The sequence below is a fragment of the Brachionichthys hirsutus genome, unplaced genomic scaffold, assembly GCF_040956055.1.
Source record: "Brachionichthys hirsutus isolate HB-005 unplaced genomic scaffold, CSIRO-AGI_Bhir_v1 contig_761, whole genome shotgun sequence".
Lineage (NCBI taxonomy): Eukaryota > Metazoa > Chordata > Actinopteri > Lophiiformes > Brachionichthyidae > Brachionichthys > Brachionichthys hirsutus.
The window spans coordinates 93,588-115,465 of NW_027180361.1; the positions used below are offsets into that span (position 1 = coordinate 93,588).

Below are 21,878 nucleotides of genomic sequence, written 5' to 3' on the forward strand. Positions count from 1 at the left end.
TTTGTGAGCAGATAAAACACAACTGAAAAAAATGCCTATATGACATTTTCAACAATTTTGTTGGGATACAGATTAACTATACTGTGGGATTCTGCAGTATGTTTAAATTTCTATTATTTTCACTATTTTATTCATAAAATAAGCCAAAGAAAAAAAAATCTAATTGGCTGCATGGTAAACGTCATCATCGCCTTCATCGTCATCATTACTGCACAGCAAATTCATCATCATCATTCAAGTTTCATTGCAATGAGTATTGCAATGCTCACACACCTCTGTAAAACTAATGGAGGTAAAGTAGATTTCTCGATCGATGGAAAGCTCAGCAACAGATGATGTAGATGATGGTTGATGAAAGGCGGTTGTGGTCATGGAAACTTTAATAAGGTGAAAGAGAGGTAAAGTAATGAGTGGTGTGACGGCTGCAGTCACCTGGTGTGATCCGTCACTCAGTCTATTTCACTCACCTTCAAAATAATATGCACCATCAGGACCACTCTATGCTGCATGATGTGAAAATAAAAGTTCCCAAATCACAATCATGCAATATGGGATGGGATATTCTTAGATTTCCAAGGAGTGGCGTTTCAATGCATCACCCCGCAATTTGCTAAGGGGTGGAGTGTGGTGGATGGGGAGTGTGTGTGTGTGTGTGTGTGTGTGCGTGTTGTGGGGGTTGCAAAGGCAGGGTCTAGTCGGCAAATAATGGGAAAGTCATCTGTGAGAGATGACTATCAATTAAAGGCACTTAAGGTGGTAATGACCAGCAAAGAGTTCCTAATGAGTATATGTGAAGGTGGGATCACATCTCTGGAAGTCAAGTGCAGTGTTAAGATTCTAGTGGTATGCTAAAAGCCATGAATGCACACAGGACGACTCATCACACCATCAAGGTCATTAAATGCTGTAATCAACTTAGCCAGCACTATTTCAGGGAGAACCAAAGTTGCCTCAGTTTCAGGCAGCAATGAGAAAGCATGCGCTGTACGGCAGGTGATTATACTAATTAGTTCCCTCTGTCAGCTAGAAGGCATGCTAATCAATGAAATTGCCTGTTGCAGTCTTTCGCTTGGATTGAATACCTGCACACTCGTGGCCCTTCCTTGTCACATGGTTGCTTATCTCTGCCTGTCAAAAAAAAGGTTTTTCGACATTGAGGCGATCTTAGCCGGTTCTGGAGCTGGCTGCTCCAGAATGTCCTGGTTATAAATAAAGGTTCAGAAGATGTTTAGTATCCTGCCCATGATTTGAAGGCTTAAATAGTCACTGCGCATCAGGTGCTCCAAACGACGCAGCTCCACCCACAGAGTAAAACAAATAACTCGGACGACCGTCACTAAAACCAGCACATTTATAAGCTCACCTGTAAACTCTCCTAACACCTTTGGGTATTATCTCCATAGTAACCCCATCAATAATGCCACCAATCACCTTCTGGGAACACAGGTCAGGCAGATATTTTGCCAAATCAAATGTACTTCCTGACAATCTCACACAATTTCCATGATCCCCGCATCAATTGAGATCTGACTGAAATCCGAACATCTTCCTCTGTTCAAGGGACAGTGTGCAATTAGGGAATAAACTAAAATAAAATCCAATCCTCACTTGAATCTAAATCTGCAGTATTAACACTGATCTTGACAAGAGAATGAAAACATTACTTTGCAAATGCGTAATAAACTTGTCTAGACACTGGCATCATTTGAGCAGATAATTTCCAACACTGGTCCTTGTGTTAATGAGAGCAAGGCCCACTGAGAAAAAAAAAGAAGTGATTTTTTTTATTATTTTTTCCAATGCCAAAAAGTGCAAATTCTCAACTATGAATAGAATTTTAATAGTAGTATTTCACCTTGTTTCCCTTGGCAAAGTAGAAACGTGATTGAGTGTGGCTCTGTCTTTTGGCAAGGATAGTGTTTTGGAATAGAGTGCAAGCCGTTATTAATAAGCAGGTGATTTATTTTTTTTACACACTTGTTATTGTGAAGATGGGGTCCAGATAGTATTAGATATCTCTTTCATATTTCCAGTGGTCGTCAAAGCAGATTAGAGATCAGAGCAGTGGGTGGTTTTGTACTCTGAGCATATTCCTCCATGATTCAAATCACAACATAGAAAGATTGCGGAAATCACACGCTGGAATGGATGGCAAACAAAGTCTGCAGCTTACTTCCTGTATGGCAACAGGAATGTAGGTTATATGAAAAAACAATCATTTAAATTTACGCATGCATTACCATAGAAAAGCCAATAGCCCTAACCCCTGCAGAACACTAATGTAGGAGCAGCTCTCATGACAGAACACAACTTTCTAAAAGATTTTACCGACCAGTTTTCTATTTTTGCTATTTCAATCAAGTTAATTTGTGTAGCTCGGTGACGCCAACAGTATGGTGGCCCACATGGATCACAAATCCCTACCAATTCTCCAATAACAACGTATTGTTTTTGACAAACTGAGCAGCAGTCCCCTACATCGGGGTCACAATGGAATTCCCTCGCACCGTCCCACACCTTCCGTGGAGAGGCCTTCCTGTGGTTGCCTCTCCTCTTCCTCCTCCCACTGGCAGAAGGGCAGGCGGTAATTAATTTCCACATTTTAACTGGGAGGCAAAATGCTGTAGTGTCCTGGGACTAAGGCGTGTGTCACCAGCCTGCATTCTGGATTCAAGGGATTAGGATAATTAGCCCCCGGAAGAGTGGGCAGACAGATGGAGAGAGGAGATGGTGGCACCTTGTGGCCGGGGAGGCTGATCCCTCCTGTTTATTTTTCTTGGAGTTATGGGAGCGCAGAAGATGAAAACAATAGTTTGCTGACAGATATGGTAAAAACATTAACACATATATAAACATAAATAGATTTCAAAATACTTTTTCCTCAGGATAATCCATGAAATCCATAGTTTTCACACTCCAGTGGGCGACTGCTGCCATCCAAGGCGCTGCCAGGCCCATAGGGAGCAATTTGGGGTTCAGTGTCTTGCCCAAGGACACCTTGACATGTGGACAGTCAGAGCTGGGATTTGAACCACTGACGTACTGATCTCTGGACGACCCACGCTGGCACAGTGTAGGCATATATAAATTCGGTGCCTTCTTATGTGAGTGATGGCTGGATGGGATGTCTCCATGGAATCTCTGCTTTGCTTCCAGGATGCCTCAGTCACTTAATGGACTTGTTGCACATCACGGATTATGCACAGATTAACTCAGACTGCCTTTGGTATTAATATCGCAAGATTAAAGTTTTTCTTTTCTTCATTCTGTATCATTGCATCCCAACACATGTGGTGTTTGGTGTCGGGAAGTCTTGCTCGGTAGAAAAAAAGAGTGATTTTCCTGCTCACTCTGGCTAAAAACTGTGCTGATAAGAAGGGTGAGCGTGAAGGTCAGAGGAGCTGTGGGGTTTAAACCCAAGTAGAGCCTCTGGATAGTTCTCATCTTTCACATTATAGTCATGTTGTGGTAATGTGATCTGTTAGTGAAATTAAATAGCTTAATATCAGCAGAATTAATATTTTGTTTTATACTGACTCACTCCCATACAGACAGACACACCCACCGAGAGTTCTTCAATTCCTCCCTTTACCAAACACTGCAGCAGCATCACTGACAGCCCTAATGTTCCATGGCCCCCGACATGTGTATGCCTTAATGATTTTTAGCGCTAGCTGACAGCCTCACTCATATCTTTTCTTCCCTACTGTGTTATGGTGTTTTAACGCTCCCTCTCCCGACGAGAGGCAAAGAAAAATAAGTGCGAGTTAGCTCCGGAGTCTCCGGCGTAGTGGCCATGACTGGGGCCGCCATCTGACAGACTGCAATGAGGGGCCTGCAGTCATAAATAGGTTTGACTGGTGAGGGGGGGGGGGGGGGGGGGGGGGGGGTTAGTGAAGAAGGGGAGTAGCAACACTGTGAAGGCTTTTGACAGGTAGACAGGATGTGTGAGTAAAACTGATATTTCTCTCCTGCAGAGGAGCCTGCGTCATTTCGGGTGTTTCCATATATCTGCTACAGTGTTATGCTTTGTGGATTTCAGGTTACACTTTTAAAATGTCACAGTAATTGCAGCAACACGGCGGAATAGCTCTCAACGGTATTTAAAAAAAACCCCGGTGTGAATGAAAAAGCGCCTTTGACGAGACATTTTCATGTCACTTTGACCCGTAATTATAGTTCACGGTTAACAGCTGCACATAAATGAATTACTGTCTAACTTTATCTTTAATTCAGTTGACATTTGGTCCGCGTTGAATTAAAAATACGGCCGTTTATTTTCCGTTTGGGGAATGTTGAGTGCATTTTCAGGGGCTGCATGTCAACTCCTGTACCTTTAATGATCTTACTCTCTAATCTGTTCAATCATGCTGCATATGGAATAAATATCGGTTCTCTTTAACTGTGAAGAAAATGCTGACCCGACCATTTTCCCCCCATCTTAATTTTGTTTTACGTGAATGCTCTCAAAGGCAAATAAAATCTGCTGCTCGTGTCAGATTTCAAACAGTAACTTCAAAACAGAAATTAAGTGTAAATGTGGGTCACCAGAAGGCGAGGGGGAGGCGGGGTGCTGAGTAAGCTGCATTGTTTTTGGCCTCATAGGAAAACAAATATGGGAAAAGAAGATGCGCTAGACCTCATCTGGACTTTGTGGTTTAAGGATCACAAACATCCTGTGTAACATACCAATCATAAATCTCTTCCACATCTAGAGCACATGCATCATTCTCGTACATGCTCCAGTCTAAACTTAGATTCATCTTTTGGGAAATGCATTTTTTTGTCTAAACAACAAACACCTGGTAGGAGCAAGAGAAACGTATAGATTCTACACACCAGACCGCAGCTTGAAAGAAGAATAATTATGTCCAAATTACCTTGTAAGCAATCATTTAATTATCGTTGTCATATTGAATAAGGATTAATTTGCAGGGAAATATTACACAATGAATTATTGAATAACTCATCTCCCCAGCTAAATTAATCTTGAGGATTGATGATGTGGATGTAACCTGTGATCAGAGTAACATATTTCATGAGTTGCTGGTGGCACGCTGTTCATGCACAGGGGCATTGCAAAGTGATGACTTGATTTCGACTGACTGTCCCCATTTAAATCAAGGTTAAACAAACAACAAACGGCATGTCGCTGCTCGAGTGTGCAGTCGCGCAGCTTTTTAATTTAGTCTGTTAATGCAGAACAACATCGCCCGACACATGCATACATAAACTAGTCCTGCAAGATGACTCCAGACACCTAATGTGATTTAGTATGGTGTCTTTTAAAAGATGTCTGGGGCCCGGGTTCGGCGATGCACGACGGGCACGGCGCCGTACAAGTTGATTTTCTGTGGGCTGCCATTCCCCTCTCCGCACACTGTAGCAAAACATTAAGGACAAGGTAGAGCAGTTCATATTTAAGTTACTTCAAACGTATTGGTGCTTCGGGGCCGTCTTTAATTTGAATGGCAACATAGCTCCTTGACTCCATCCGCTAACTGGCTTTACAGTATATCTGCTTTCACGTTTCAAGTGCTGCCGCTGGAGTGACTGCTGCTAACCTAGTGCCGCGTGAAAGTCCTCAGAGAAGTAAGCGTATCACGGTTGTTTCTCTGCGTGCTACACCCTCTCTGTTGGCTCTCTTCAGGACAAGGTGCTGCGCTTGCTTTGGTCTCTTGATCCCACAAGCCCCCTTGAGATTGGCCAGACGGATTTAGTCCTTGCCTCCTGGCATATGGCATTTATTATCCCGCATTAGATCCGAAATAAGAAAGCCATTACACTTTCCTCCATGTGTGTAGGAGGCTGTGGGATAGGGTATTACCAAGGTTGGAAGATGTCAGCAAAAGTATAACAGTAATCACCACCTGTATGGCTCTGTCGCCTAGAAACGGCAATGCTCGGTTCTTTGACGAGCGTGCTTTGAGATTAATTGAACGATGCGACAAATGATGCACAAATTTGTGCATGTTGTAAAGTCCCCTGCGCTGGTTTTGGTGAGTACGTCCCCATCTCGGTTATATAACACACGCAAATACATGCACCCGTGTGAGCAAGCTAGATGCATGATTCACATCCTACGTGTGTCGTGATGCAAGAGGTTTGACATTTGCTGTCGGGGACAGACTAAAAAACAAAGAAAGTGAAGATGATGACTGCAAGCTTGTAAATAATGATGTAAACAAGTGGGGGGCGATGTTTCATGGGAATAGGAATGAATATATCACGTTGTTAGACTTCAAGGATAGACGGTGTTTGCGGGTACTTTTCATTTTTAACGTTTTGTGCCTTGGCAGGTACTTTAATCAGCATGTTGACGATGTTGCTGTCGTGCACGTCTAATAAAATGCCTCCTGTTATCGAGGTTGACCAGTACGATTCATGCAGGGATGTTACTGTGGCGTGTGTTCTGTGCGTTTTCCACTTCGGATGTGTGTTTTACATTTAAGTACACATTTCTGCAAGTTCATCCTTCCACTTAAGGTCTTTGATATTTCACATTCCATGTAATCTTTCTGATCATTAAGAAATATCCTGATCCAAACCTTATTCGTATTCATCAAAATGCATTTTGCATGAGCCGGACGAGCAGCAGCAGCAGCAGCCTCAGTAGTTAAAAGATGGAGCTAAAACAAATCTGGTTTGATATAAAAGAAACTGGACAAAATGCATCTCAGTACAAGGCACCAACCGACTGGAATAATCTTCCACTTTCCATCTGTTTCTTGATGTCATTTCCTTTGTATAAAAATGTCTTATCCAATTATATAAAAAGAACATCAACTATATATAAACACAGCTTTGGAAATGAATTGTATACACCTTGTGATAGCATCTGCCTGCATGTGTGCGTAGGTTTTTATGTATTGTATGGTTGTACAGGTATTCGTATACATTTGTATATGTATTTGAGTGTATTCACTTTTGTTTAAAATGTACGGGATGGGTGGGCAAACTGGAGTCTTGTATGTTTGAATAATATTGTCAGTATGTAATGTTTGTATATAACTGCTGCTTATATTGTTGCTTTGAAAATGACCCCCCCCCCCCCCCCCCCCTTGAAAACAAGATGGATCATCTCAAGAGGTTATTCCTCTTAATAAATACATATATTAGTAAAAGCTGCTAAAAGCTGAGGGAGAAAAGCGGCATTAAAAATGCGACCTTGATTTGACACCAAGCCACAATCGTTGTGGCGGACACACGGAAATTGCAGCGTTTGCACTTATTTTTGAAACATAAGAAAAGCTGTTAGCCACGTGATTTCAGCTTGTAATGAACTTGTCAGCGTTAAGGGTTAGAGTTTGTTGGCTTTGTTTTGTTGTTGTTGTTGTTACTATTATTCAATTCAGCACCTTGGTTGCTCTTCTACCCCCGACTGATTTCTCGAGTCCCTGCTTGGTCGCTTATTTTGCTTCTGGAACACATTTTTTCTTCTCCCGTTGGAACCCAGCTATCGAATTGCCTCTCATTCAAAATAAATAATCTGCTCCCACAATGCTCCTACTGTGTATTCCCACAAATGCTAAGCAGCCAAAATGCCGTCGTAGCAAGAGGATTATCTATCCTTTTGCAGCAGCCCATCAATAGTATTAGGCCTGCCAGATAAAAGCGCTGAGACTTGACTGCACAAGAAGGTGAGGTTAGCATGAGGTATGGATTAGACTGTCCTGCTCTTTTTTTTGTCATTCTGATGATCACTAGATTGTCTAATTAACTTTTTAAAGGCATATCATCACCATTATATCAGTAATATGATTCGGCTCAAACTGTTGGCTGGACATGAAATGAGAAATTGTGAAAAATTAATGATGCAAGTTTTTTTTAAACTATTTAACGTTTCTAGTCCCAAATTGAATAATTTAGTCATCAAAAAGATAATTCACAGAAATGAAATAATTTGAATAATTAGGTGTGTCATTAATCGCATCACTTTCCCTCCTTATGAAGTGAGTCCAGTCAAAATGTTCAGTGGATGGGCTTTATAAACCTGGCTCACACGGTGAATAAAGTACTATCAGACATGGTGAGAGACCTCATCAGACATCAGACCTGGATGAGCGCTTAAACAAGGTCAAACATGTAATAATGTCAGGACTCCTTTCAAAATAAAAATCATAAAGACAGGTTTACTAAAGGTTTTCATCATTCATTCACTAAAAAAAAAATCTATATGGCTCCTGTGGATGCTTGGCATTATGGATAGCTTTTTGACCTCGCTTAGTTTGACAAAGGTTTCAATTGTTCAGTGACATCTGAATGTCCTCAAAACAATAAATATCCGTTCTAAATTCCTATCTCACAGTCCGGATTATGCTGCAAACAGTCGGTTCTACAATGTCTAGTCTCAAAGTTGACTTAAGTTTGATTGTAAATCTGTTTTCCACTTCAAGCAGGTCAGTATTTCCAGTGTGCTTTCCGGGTGAGTGGCTCAACATGATGGGAGTCTGTTATGTAGGCCACTCACAAGGTGCCCATGTGTGTCTTCTTTCGAACAACAGTGTTGGGTGATTGTCAGTACTCCCACAAGGAGCTGCTTTAGCAGGGTGCCATGTCCATGTCGAGGATCAAAGTGAACAGTGAAGACAATTTATGCTGTGCAGCGTGTGTGACGATGACTTGGAGGGCGAGGGTGGAGTATGTGATGTGAGGAAGCAAATTATCATGGCGGTAAGAAGATGTTCCCAAGGAGAATGCATTTACGCATTTTTTTTTATCGGCTGTAAATTTGTGTTTGGAACACTTGTTTTATAATTCAGCTATTTAATGCAGTGTGAAAAATATTGCCATTGTGAGCAAAGATCAGTGATGATTGCTTGCCACAGCTGTCAGCTGACCAGATAAGGTAATGAGGAGAGACACTCGTGTGAAATTGTTGGAGCGAAATAAAAAATTCCTGAATATTGCGTTGAAATGTAAATGCCAAGCCTTCACCAGGATGAGTCGGCATCCTTCTCCATGCTCTAATCGGCTTTGAGAAAGACGGTGCGATGCGCTCAGGAATAATACTCGCATTCCGTGATAAAACAGGCCATTTTTATTATAACCATGCGATAGACAAGCAACGTTTGAAAATAAGTTAAATATAAGCAGTGTGCATTTTGTTCGCCGCACTGAGAATATTGGGCTCACACGCAGGATAAAGTGTTTCTGTAACGGTTTGCTCACACAGTGGCTCTTTTCTTATCATTCTGTTTTGTCTCATCATCCAGGGAACAACCCTGATCTGTGTGGGAGCTGTAGAGAGATGTGTTTATTTAACGCTTTGTTTTGAAGTAGAGATCAGAAAGATCTCCACGTGTGCAAATCAAATATAGACCGTCTGGCCATGGGTAATGTCTTTCACATGGGCCGTCAGTCACATGGATGCATCATACACGTTGATTTACATACACCCATGAGGTAATGTGCTTTTAAGTCGAGTACTAATGCTTCTTTTGCAGCTTTTAATATGACAAATTTTTACAGCACTGCGTCGCAAAAAAAAAAAAACGCTCCTGTAGTAACTTAAATTCAGATTCTATGAATGTCGTATTTCCTTCAGAGAGTATCAGCTAATGTCCCTCGCTTGACTGGTCCCTCACATTCATTGCTCCATGCTCTATGCTAATCCTCATGAGTGCAGAGCCATTCTACGTGCCCCGAGGGGAGTAATCTCCCTTCTCATACCGGGAAAGTTGGAGAATGTGGATAAAAATGAATGCCGAGGGCTTCAATTCAGATGTGTTAAGATTGGTGTTCGTCCAGAGGAGGTGAACATTCTTGCAGACACGGTGAATTTCCATTTGAGTGCTTCCTGTCCCAGAAACTAGGAAGAGATGTCCCAGATGATCTGACCCTCATTTGTCTACATTTACATTGCATGTGTTGTCCGTCAGATATTAAGTGGGGCAGATTTATATATAGCTGCACTTGCACTGACTTTGAGAAACAGGGTGACTCCTGTCCTCAGACCCCTCATCGACCCCGGCTCGGGGCTCATGTTCATCTACTTAATTTTTTTTATATTAACCGAGTTCAGAACAAAATACTGATGCGTCTGCCTCCTGGTGTTTCTGTCTTGCAGATGAAAACGCAATAAATGCCTGGTTGAGACATTTCTTGCCTTATACGAAAAAATAAGACAAGGGATCATCAATGTTAAAGTTCCTATTTTAATCATGCCCCCAGCAAAAACATTCCTTCCTGTGGGTGGGGACGATAATAGCGCTGTCAAAGAGTTTTATATGCCGGCAAACTCTTGTTCTCATTATGTTAAGCATTAAAGCAACTAAGTGGTTGTCAAAACTGCACGGTAATGCGCTGACCTAAATGAAACAATGTCTTTCCATTTTTTGTATGGACTTTGAGGCAGCTTGCAGGGCTAAACACAAGCCATTATAATAATTGCACCTTTAGTTGTAAAATCAATGCCAATTAAAGCACACTTTTTTTTTTGTCTTTGTGTGAGTGTGATCCAGAGAGTAGTTGACTAACCCTTCACTTCAGAGACGGAAAATCCCAACCGTGGTGCTTTAACCCCCAAGGATAAGTCATTTAACCTGCAACAGGTTTGTGGCAGTAAAATTGAGATCCTTCCGAAGCACCACTAATGAAAATGAAGCCCCAGAGCCCTCAAATGACCCATCACAAAGGATATAAACATAAAACTCCACGTCGAAACCTTCAAGGGAGGTTATTACGCTCAGCCTTCAGTGCCGCCGTTTCACTGACACTCATCACAATATATTGATTGCAGCATAAAATGTAAGAGACAGTAATGAAAGAATGAAACACAATTTTGTTTCCAGTAACTTCACCCTTTCGCTATCAAGTAATAGTAAGACCAAAATAAATTCGACTTCTGAGGACGCGTGAGAATATAAAAAGTGATACAGTGGAACCTCGGTTCTTGAACATAATTTGTAATACTGTTCGAAAACCCGAAACTATATTTCCCATTAGAAATAATGGTTTTGGAGTCGTCACACTTGAATGAAGGTCTCAGACATTTTTGGGGTCTGTTCCAAGATAAGGCAAGCATGGACGCTTCAAAGCCGGTATTGCATTCACAAAAAAAACGATTGAATGTTTTTTTATAAGTTACTGCGCTACTATTATTACAATTACTATTACTATTTTTACTATGAAAGAGGAAGCTGTAACAGCACGGCTGGGGAGTAAGCCTGTTTGTGGCCATCAGAGTGCTTATTGACAAATGTTGCCAAGGATACAATATTTAACATCATTGTGCCTTCATTATTTGTTTGAATCCATTGCCAAACACACATGCTCATTATTGAAGATGCACCTTCACAAGCTTGTGTTTATTCACAGTCTGGAGCCTTTTGGCCACACCATGGTCCCACTATGACAAAGTGCCAAGGCTGCAAGTCTGCACATTTTCTGCCACTGTATGCGGACAAAAAAAGGTGGCAGCGGATGAGAAGATAGATGGGGTGGGGGGTGCTGATGGACACAGGTAGCTTGGCACAGAGCAGAGCTCCCAGCTACTTGGCATTATTCGCCATTGTTCCGTTGTTGTTTTCCTGGCAGAGCGTTTGATTGAACCGGTGGCGAGTTGAGGATTTGGCATCGGGAGGGTTTTACCTCTGTGGTAACAATGGGCTGCAGACAGGGGGAGGTGGGTGTTTGTGTCGCGTATTGTAGGACAGGATTGTCTAATGGAGGCTCATAATGCATTGTGCAACGTTTCTGGAAAGGGATTTGTGGTTTGTAAAAGAGCATCTGAATCCCACCGCTTAGTATGTCTAATCAATTCTGTGTCCTCAGCGGGATGTCCCGCCATTGTCCTCAGATAGTATGAGGCAGTTTACCTTTCAAAGGGATTAATTTACACAGGTCTTACAGAGCATTCTTACAGGGGGGCGGTGGCAATATACTCTTTATTTCTGGATTTGGTTCAAGAGGGAAAATAAGAAATTTTCATTGCGAGCACGCCCTGACACCCCTAATCATGACCGGGGTGCCCGGTACGGTGCAGAGCACAGGCCTGCGTCCTGACAGATTATTCATCGGGAATGTTTGGGAATGATAATGAGATCAAAACACCTCACTAAGCTGGAAAGAGCGGGTGGAGATTGGAGAGGGAGAGCGAGCAGAGGAGCGGGTGAGCGATAGCTGCGATAAATTGCAGAAGCAGAACCACTTGAGCATAAAATTAGATTTTACAAATGTGTTGTTACCTGACAGTCTTCTGACAGAGGAGATATCACAACATTATAGGGCTGCATGAGTACTACTAATCGTATCAAATAAATAAGAACGCCTCTCAGCTGTGATGGATTTGGACGGTGATTCAATGTGGACAGTAAGTTAGAGGGCGAAATAGCAGCATTAAAACAGCTGTTCTCATTATGTACTCAAACATTAAGAGCCCAAATTCAATTTATATGATAATATATGGTGTGATGTAATAGCTGTACACTTTATGACCCAGTTTCCCACAAACACTTAAAACCAATGGTTGCTGATTTCCTATTTTAAAGCTTTTTCGGAATTTACAAATAACCATTTTTAACGTGAGTGACATTGACAGTCTTTCATCTTTGTAATATAAATAATATAGTACAATCTTCAGCTCATCCAGAATGAGAACGTTTACATACAAAGGATATTTAGCAGGCTTGGGTCTATTGCTAATATGTGATTGTTGTATGGCAAGAATCTCACTGCGCGCACACACACACACACACAAGATTCTGACCTCTTGGAAGTGTGACATGCTTTAATTTGGTTTGCTCGAGTACATTTCCATGTGGTATTAAATCCTACTTATCTCTTTAATTAACTTTAATGTACCCTCTGTGATGAAAACAACTTCATTTCACCCAATTAAAACCAGTTCGAAAAAATATGTGCATTTTAATTACCACAGACTGTCCTGTCTGCAACTGGCTTAAAAGATAGATTTATTGAATATTCCATTGTCAATGAAAGACAAGAAGCAAAATGGAGGAATAATTTTACTATATCTATTTGTGGTCTTTTCCTCTCAATCTGAGATTTGAGCAATACTGTGCTCACATTAGAGTAGTTCTAAAACCGTTCACCAGATGAATTTATCATCCCGGTATTTAAGCGTATACATCAGGGATCACGTGTTACACAAACGTGTAAATGCTGTGAACACAGACAAACACATGCCGTGACCTACAGGGAGTGGCCGCCTCTTGCTTTTAACTGACCTGCATGTGTTTGAACTGAGAAAAACAAACGGCAGAGGAGACCAAGACAAGACTGATCAAACCTGGGGCTTTTTCATGAGCTAAATATGTAGTACCGTTTATTTCTTGTCATTTCATCCATCAGATGCTACAAAATGCTTTTTTATTGTCCGGTCTTCTCTCTGCTCTTTGTATTGCCTGGCATTTAGTCCACAAGTGTTGTGTATTTACCCCGGTTAATAGGGGAACATATTCTTCCTGAAATTGGCTGCAGTTTTCCAATGTTCATAGAGTGTGTGTGTGTGTAAGTGCATGCGCAGGTCATTGTTTGGTGCCATCATTGTCAAACCAAATTCAGTTGCACATCCAGGGAAAAAAGAAGCTATTCACAAGGAGATTGGGAATCCCAGTAGTGAAAAGAAAGTACAAAAGAGCAATAGTCTGAAATGCAGTGGGTGAGAATACAGTAACCAAGAGTGTAATGAGCTGATTTCATTGTTTGGGCATCTAAAACGGTGTATCAGATAAGAAATTTGTAATACAAAGCTCAATGTATCATACAATAGCTGGCAATTAAGCATATATTCAACAGCTCGATATACAGCACCTATCTTTTCATATACAAACACCAAATTATGGTGCTTGTATATGAAATCATGTTAAGAAAGACAAGTGAGGTAATGAAATCATATTTGTTGTTGTGAGCTGGTCATACCTGCAGCTAAGGTCAAATTCTTGCTTGGCAGAAAATAACAGAAAGGTCTTCGATCTTTCCGGTCTTCTGTACAAATGTCTTTTTCCAAAGGGCAATAATGTCACAGTTTTTGTCCCGGCAATAAAGACAGCAGCTACACAAAAAGGACCTTGGAGAGTGAAGAGTTTTTTTTTTTTCTCTCCTAGCTTAAAAAACAAACAGTGTGTTACTGTTGAAAGGACAGAGACAAATGCGCTTTTATAAATCTCAGTGTTTTTTTTTTTTTTTCAAACATTTGCATGGCAATCATTGTTGGTAAAAAAATATATATATAGGTGTCATAATGAACTGGAAAACTGCAACATATTCTGCTGCGCCATCAAATCAAAATCAAGACATTTGTTAAATCAAAAAGCAGAACGTTCAAACCAAACGCCGTCCCTGGTCTGCTCTGAAGTTACGTTGTTTTGGCAGTCGCTCTTTCACTCCTTGAAGTCTGACGTCTGTAAATGCAGATGTGAAAACAAACATTTTCTGTGCTACCCTGATGTTTCCAACTGAACAATCGAAGCTGACTCACAGTCAGCCTGCTGCTATCTACAGCTGCAGCAGAGAGCTGGTTTATGCTTGTGCTCTTTGCCTATGTTGTTTGCAGCTACATACCATGCCGCCCTTTCATGCTGCAACATGAATTTCTTCTCTGCAACCTGCCTCTGTTTGTCTCTTCGGGCCTCCTCTCTGCACTCAAAAACGGTCTGCTTCTGCATAGATTATCCAAAGTTTTCATTTATATGAGTTATATATTGTGGAAGAGACCTTATAGACTAATTAAAGACCTTTGTGTTCCTGTGCGTCGGAGGCATGCTAATTTGAAAGATTTGACTGAAACTCGCCGGAAAAAGTCTGAAATTCATGCACTTCAATTTACTGCAATAATGAGCATCCAGTGTGGTCGTTTAAATGGGAGCTTGTAACGGTGCTCTGTAATATTCCAATATCAATGATTAGAGTAGATTTTAAGTAGTGCTGTAACAAAAAAACTGCCTATTCCTTGTTTTTTATTATTATATATATACAGTTGGAGCTTGTATAAAATCGGCAAAGCAAATTATCTGCAGGATTTTCTTCCAAGGAGCAGGCTTCCCCCTACATATTAAATTTGCCAAAGTGCTTCTGAGCAGTGCACATTTTATCCTCTTAAAAGTCAAATTACTATATACTCCAGCAATTACTTAAATGTAGTCTAATGATATTTCCCGACAAAACGGTGGGATTCATTTATTTTAATGCGACACATTCCACCGGGCGGTTTATGCATCATGTCCCCTTAACAATGCAGGGGGGACTCCGAGTCATAAATAGTAAGATGAGACTGACTTCCAGAATTTCTATTTGCACACAGAAACAATAGCCATGTGATTCTGTGATACAGTCGCCGGGGGTCTTTTCAGGGGCATCATCAGGTCAATAATGTGATTTGTGGTGCCAGCTCCCTCTAGGATTAGAGAAACAATGCCAGACTTCTGGTAGCGTTTTGTGTACAAGTGTACACTTCGTACTCCTAAAATGCCACTGGACCACATTAAATGAAAGCCTTTTCTGTGCAATTTTTATATAACAATGATGCTACTGTGAAAAATGGTAACTACTCATAATGTTTTAGGTGGTGTAGCACGTCTAATGTCAAATTTATTTAAAGATTATGTTAAGAGGTATTTTAACCTTGAGTTGAAGGTAAATATTTGAGTACTGAAGTCTGTATTCTGCAATGCATCCGATTCATTTCAAAATGAAATCAGCTAACGAAACAGACGTGTTGAATCGATACAAACATCCAATTAAGTGAGAAGTAATATGTTTCTGGTGTTTTTTGCACATGGTAAATATTTTTTTTTTAATTATCAATAACAAGTCAGAAGTTCAATAAAGTTTAATAACAAGTTGGCTCTAGATGACTCATATTGATTATAAACTTCTAAAGAGAGAACTGATACAAATATCTACAAGACATCCACTACAGACATTTAGTATTCTGAGATGTTGTGCACACAATGAGGTTGTTATTGCAGCTTGAACGATGCCTATAAAAGCCTAAGTTATATAAAGACATTTGCAACTTTTGCAGTGAACTTTTCCTTCTTTCAGACATTTGTTTCCTTTCTTATTGAAATGACTAATGTGATGAGCGTGGAGGCGGACGTTTCTCCATAAGCTGATATTCCTACGGGCAATTTTAAGAAGCTGTCTTAACTGTCTTCTTAAACTTAAAGGCTGCAGCCGAGCCACAGAGGGTTTCGTTGTCTTACATTTGACAGTACGGTACATGTTTTGTTTGTCACTTTACCAATTTGTACACACACAGTGTGTGCTGTTTTAATGTTCAACATGACAGTTAAATGCTGCAAAGTTTTCCTACTCCTTAATTTTGAAACTGTTATTACCCATACTGCTTTGCATTTCTTTTTCAAATGTTATTGGGCTTAAAAATCTGGATTGAAATAGCATAAACTACATAGTAAAAAAATAAATGCATCTAATGCACATAGAGTTTTGTCTCATGGCTCACATAAGCAGAAAATGTCCATTTTGGGCTGACACCAATGTTTCATAAGCCTTTCCACTGTCCAATCCTAATGACCTGCCTATATTATTGGGTATATCTAATTAGAGTTATATTGATTAAACAGTACAATGGAACCTAATCAAAACATAATCATTTTAAACTAGCATTAAGGGAACACATTTGGATAACTGTGAATCTGTTTTTCCAGCTACATGTCGGTCTAACGCTGCACAATCAGTAGCCTCTTTTCTTTTAACCCCTTGCATTTAAATGCCAGCTTTTGCCGAGCACCATCGCCAGATGTGTTTGCTGGACTTTTGCAGTCTTCAAGCTACAATCACTATGACATCATTGGGGATATTTGATAAGACTTTAAGCTGCATCAAGAGATATAGAAGTCATTACACACCTGTTTTCACAGGCTGAGAAGTGCTTTCCATGACAAATAAACTGATGTATGAATATGTGGTATTCCCCCTTAAGTAACCTTAATAGAGTTTTCGATACTTAACTTTGGGTATTTGAGTGTTATTGTCAGTCGTGTAGGCGCAGTTTGTCACGGAAAACCCCATTTCACCCATCAAAATGTAAAAAGGAGTCATTTTTCCTGTATACCACAGGATGCACCGGAATGATGCTCAAAAGAACACACCTCCAGCAACACTTTGAAATGCATATAAACATGTTTAGTAAGCTCTAGTCTACGCAGTGTTTCAGCCCCTAAAAAAAAAGAAACCATCTGACCCACCATGGTGGCATTCCGGTCAAAGAAAAGGAAATCTGATTGAAGAGACCAGATTTTTTGTGGTGTTTTTAGCCTGATGTAATGGACACTTACACTCTTTAAATCCATTATGATGTTGGACTTCAAAGCAGATATGGAGAGGGCCGCTCCGTGTTTTCCTCGCATACTTAATGCCCCCGCCTTTTGCGACACTCCCCAGGTGTGAACGTGTCTCATTTCCGTCAATGTTTCGTTCTTTCGCTTGTGGTTATATATGCGACCGATTGTCACGGGCTTCATGTCTCTTGCTTTTTTTTTTGTGTTTTTCAGGTGGGATTTTTGAACAAACAGATGGACCTGTTTCACTCGTTTGCGCCGAGGAGCTTGCCTTCAAATTTGCTGTCAATAACATAAACAGAAACAGGACTTTGTTGCCAAACACAACACTAACATACGACATACAGAGGATAAATATCTACGACAGCTTTGAGGCTTCCAGGAAAGGTGAGTGGCTCGTCCGGTGTTCGTTAACGGATTGTGGTGTGAAGGAAAATAAAGGATGGTTAGTCGTGATGCTTTCTCACAAATAAAACGTCTAAATACTTGGAACAACTGTTCAGTCGTTACTAAATAACACCCCAACTGAACCGGTGACATGCTTCATCCTCAAGCTATCATCTTTCTTCTTGCTCTTCTCCAGCCTGCGACCAGCTGTCTTTAGGCGTGGTCGCGATTTTTGGGCCCTCGCACAGCTCATCGTCGAACGCCGTGCAGTCTATCTGCAACGCGTTGGAAGTACCGCACATCCAGGTGCGGTGGAAACACCACCCCATGGACAACAGGGATAGCTTTTATGCGAATTTATACCCAGATTATTCTTCGCTAAGCTACGCTATCCTGGACCTGGTACAGTTTCTCAAATGGAAAACAGCCACTGTCGTGTACGATGACAGCACAGGTGAGAATCGGATCATTTACTCGTCATCTTCCATTTTCCATGTGAGCCTCCTACCAGTAGTGCCGTTTCCCATGCCCCATCCAAAAGGTCTTATAAGGCTACAGGAGCTGATAATGGCGCCATCCAGATACAACATCAGGCTAAAGATCCGCCAGCTTCCTCTGGACACACAGGATGCGAGACCCCTTCTCAAAGAAATGAAGAGGAGCCGGGAGTTCCGCATCATCTTTGATTGCAGCCACCAAATGGCTGCCCAGATTCTCAAACAGGTTAGTGAGCACGTGGCAAATACATGGTCCTCGTGCACACAGCTGGCACACAAACCAATCAAAAAAAAAAAAAATACATAGAAGTCGACAAAGAACTGTCAGCGTGATGCACAGCGCAGAGAACGGCGTTTCCCGTTATTTGAATAAGTCAGTCCTCCCAAGTTCGTGAGATGTAAGGTGACATCTTTAAGCTCCAGGCCAGTCTGCACATCTCGCACCGAGGAATTACTGTCCTCTTGGGAAGTAGCGAGAAAAGGATTCGAGACAAAAAATGTTTCCGACAGTTTCCTTCCAGGACCTCTCAGATATGCTACAGCAAAGACCACGGCTTTTAAAAGAAGGGGCGATGAGTAACTGGTTCGGACTGATGTCAAAAATACCACGACTGCTGTGCTTGGTTAAAGAGACTGTGTTTTACTTTACGAGACAGTGAACTTGCACCCTTCTTTTCATATAGTAGTTCGCTGTGACACCCATGCTATAGTACCGGTCTATCACAAACAGCATTATAAACAGCCCAAGATATTGGCTTTATTGATTCACAATACCAAGAAAAAATAAACAAATTGTATTACTAGAGGCATAAAAGAAAATATTTAAGGTATGTTTTGTTTATTATAGATATATGAAAATAAAATTAATTGCTTGCTTTATGACACCATGCATATTATTTAATTACTAAGCTGTATCATTGCTAAATGGACTGCAGCGTCTCTCAGCGAACAAATATGATCGCGCAATAAAGCCGTCTGTGAAAGTCACCTAAAATGACTCCCTTACTAAAAGCAAATTAGAAATGAATATCACGAACTGCTTCACACTTGCAGCCAGCAGCAACAAAATTTACTAGCGAGATTTGCAGACTACTCAATTTAGAGATTTACGCAAAAGGTTAGCTCTATCCAAGACAGTATATGAATTTATGTGTAATGTGATTTGAATGCTGCTGCAGGTGTATAAAGAGAATCCGAGGTGACTGTTCTAGAAGGGTTTTCATATCACCATGGAGATACTGCATTTTGCCTTGGGAATATTTTACTTGTCATGCCGCGATTCTCAAAGAGTTCACCTGCATTCGACATTTCAACAGGTTTGCTGGGAGCATCTCTCTGTGGTATTTTAAAAGAACGCCGTCTACCCTATGATTTTAAGTATCTGCCATGATCCCTCCCCTGTTGGAGGAAGCATGGACATGTGAAGGATTGCTAAACTAAAAGGTTGATGAAGAACCCGGGCTGAAAAATAGAGTTATACCAGGCTTTTAAGTGGGAAAAGTACTTCAATTAATCAAAACCTCCCAATCACAAAAGACAATATCACACAAAGTTTCAATGTCATGTATTTGGCTTAATGTCTGGAGATGGAGACGTAAATATGCCTCCGCATAAGCGAAGCATCTTATTCACATAACCTTGGCTTTTTTTTTCTTCTTCACAACAGATGGTACAATTAAATGGAAAGCACAGTCGCCATGAGAATACGGTGCCTTTGAATGTAGATTGAGCAAAGCCAGTGGCGGTGATGGAGTGTTTGGATGCGGGACAAAGATTTCTGAGCTCTTTTGATTGAAGCCTCTCCTTTAAATGCGGGATAACGTCAGATTCCCCGAGCCACTGCTAGCCATTTAAATGCATAGAAACGCATCGGGTACTCTTTCCGTTGTGTAATCCTGGTGACCACATATGGCTTAGAAATTCCAGCATGTGAGACCAGAAAGTCTCACACACACAAAAAAAAAGATATATGATCATTGAAACGTGTTTATTGATGTCGGATTTGCTTTAAAACACACACTGACCCCATTTCTACCCCGCCTCTCTTCTTGTGTCCCATCTTCTGCCTTTGTCCCTTCAGGCCCAGACCATGGGGATGATGACAGAGTACTACCACTATATCTTCACCACTCTGGTAATGTACTATACTCGTTCATGCAAATACCATCCTCCGTCCTCATCTACGCCCCCGCTGGAGTTTCTGATGAATAGCGGCTAATTGCCAATGAGGGCTGGATCCGGTCCATAATATCAATTTTGTTTGACAAGCTGGAGGCATAATGGAGTCTTCTGCGTGCTGTAGTAAACACTCTGCTTCATAGTAAAATCATCAGAAGTCTTTGAGTTTTAGGTGGCAGCACAAAAAACAAAACAAAAAACAGCTTGAGTTTCAAAGTTGTTTGTAATATTTAATTAAACGTACCGTACAATCTGTGTTTGACAGTAAATACTATGGAAATATGAGTGAATTTGTCCCACCTGCAGCCTGACATATCTAATATAACGCCTCAGTTCAGGGGTATATCTGACTACCGGTATGTTTTCAGTACTGCCACGTGGAGCCAGTACACCCCCCAGTCATGAGGTTAATTTGACTCTTAAACCCACTATTGAATCAGTGATATATTTGTAATCTGAGTTTGTTCAAGTTCCCCTTCCGCTCCGATGAAATAATATTCTCTGACTAAAACAAGCAGACCCAGCAGGGAGCCGTAGCAGCTCTTCACTTCGCTATCGGGCGACAAACAGACTGAACGGGAATGAATACCAGCATGATCTCTGCTGTTCCTTTCACTCCCTGTTATTGTCTCTGTTTCTGCCCCCCTCCCCCCATGAACGCCACACACTCCTTGTCTGTCTGGAGTCAGTCCGCCTGTTATGATAAGGTGACATGACACTGAGGTCCATGCATGATGTGTGTCATATTTCACGCTTGACAGCGCAGCAGTGGCGACGGTCTGCCATGCGTTGTGTTATTAACGTGTCACGTCTGTCGCTGTAGGTAAATCCAGCGCTTCTTCACTACAAGTGTGGAGAAGGAACAAAGAAACTACCAAAGGAATAACTCAAAAACTTATTTTTGATCTGATTTTCTGCAGCAACGGATATCTTGATACAATCAGAGTATCTAAAGCTGCAATGTGCCGTCATATAGATAGACGCGCTATTGAGTTCCTACCTGGTGGCTAGACTTGATGCAAAATGATGAATGCCTTCGTGACATACATGGCAATACAATTTCCTCTTGATGGAATCCACTGATGTCTGTGTTTTATCTTCTGAGGTGGGGGGAAATGCCATCTTATTAGAGTGTGAAAAGGCAACAGCAGTGTGGTACGGAGTAATATCTTCCCTGTCCTTTAGAATGAGTCTCTCATAGCTCCTGCTTCTCCATATTTGCCTCCAAGACCAATGTGGTGTTCCTACACGCTCAGACATGTGCAGCACGTTCCGTGTGCAGAGTTCAGTGTAACAGTTAGTTTGAATCCTTACTTTCAAAAGCAAAGAAAATTGCAACATAGATTTTCTTTTGAATATCTTATCGAGCGACATTTGATTCTATTCAATAAATGAGAGGATTGTGATGCTTTCTAAGCGTGAAATAAACACACACACACAAAAGAATGTTTTCAGTGACTGGCGGCGACTTCTTAGTAAGTGTCTTACACACTATCGTTACCCCAGCACTAACCCCACAGGGTGCTAATGAAATATCTATGTTCATCAA

At 41.1% G+C, this 21,878-nt stretch overlaps 1 protein-coding gene across 1 annotated transcript in view; it reads left to right on the forward strand.

Moving 5' to 3' along the window:
* Positions 1-21,878, forward strand: part of LOC137914049 (glutamate receptor ionotropic, kainate 3-like) — a 60,052-nt gene that overhangs the window by 12,300 nt on the left and 25,874 nt on the right. The window contains exons 2-5 of the mRNA XM_068757669.1: positions 17,481-17,654; positions 17,851-18,108; positions 18,196-18,377; positions 20,232-20,285. Coding sequence (XP_068613770.1) covers positions 17,481-17,654; positions 17,851-18,108; positions 18,196-18,377; positions 20,232-20,285 — 668 coding nt within the window. The remainder of the gene's footprint in view (positions 1-17,480; positions 17,655-17,850; positions 18,109-18,195; positions 18,378-20,231; positions 20,286-21,878) is intronic.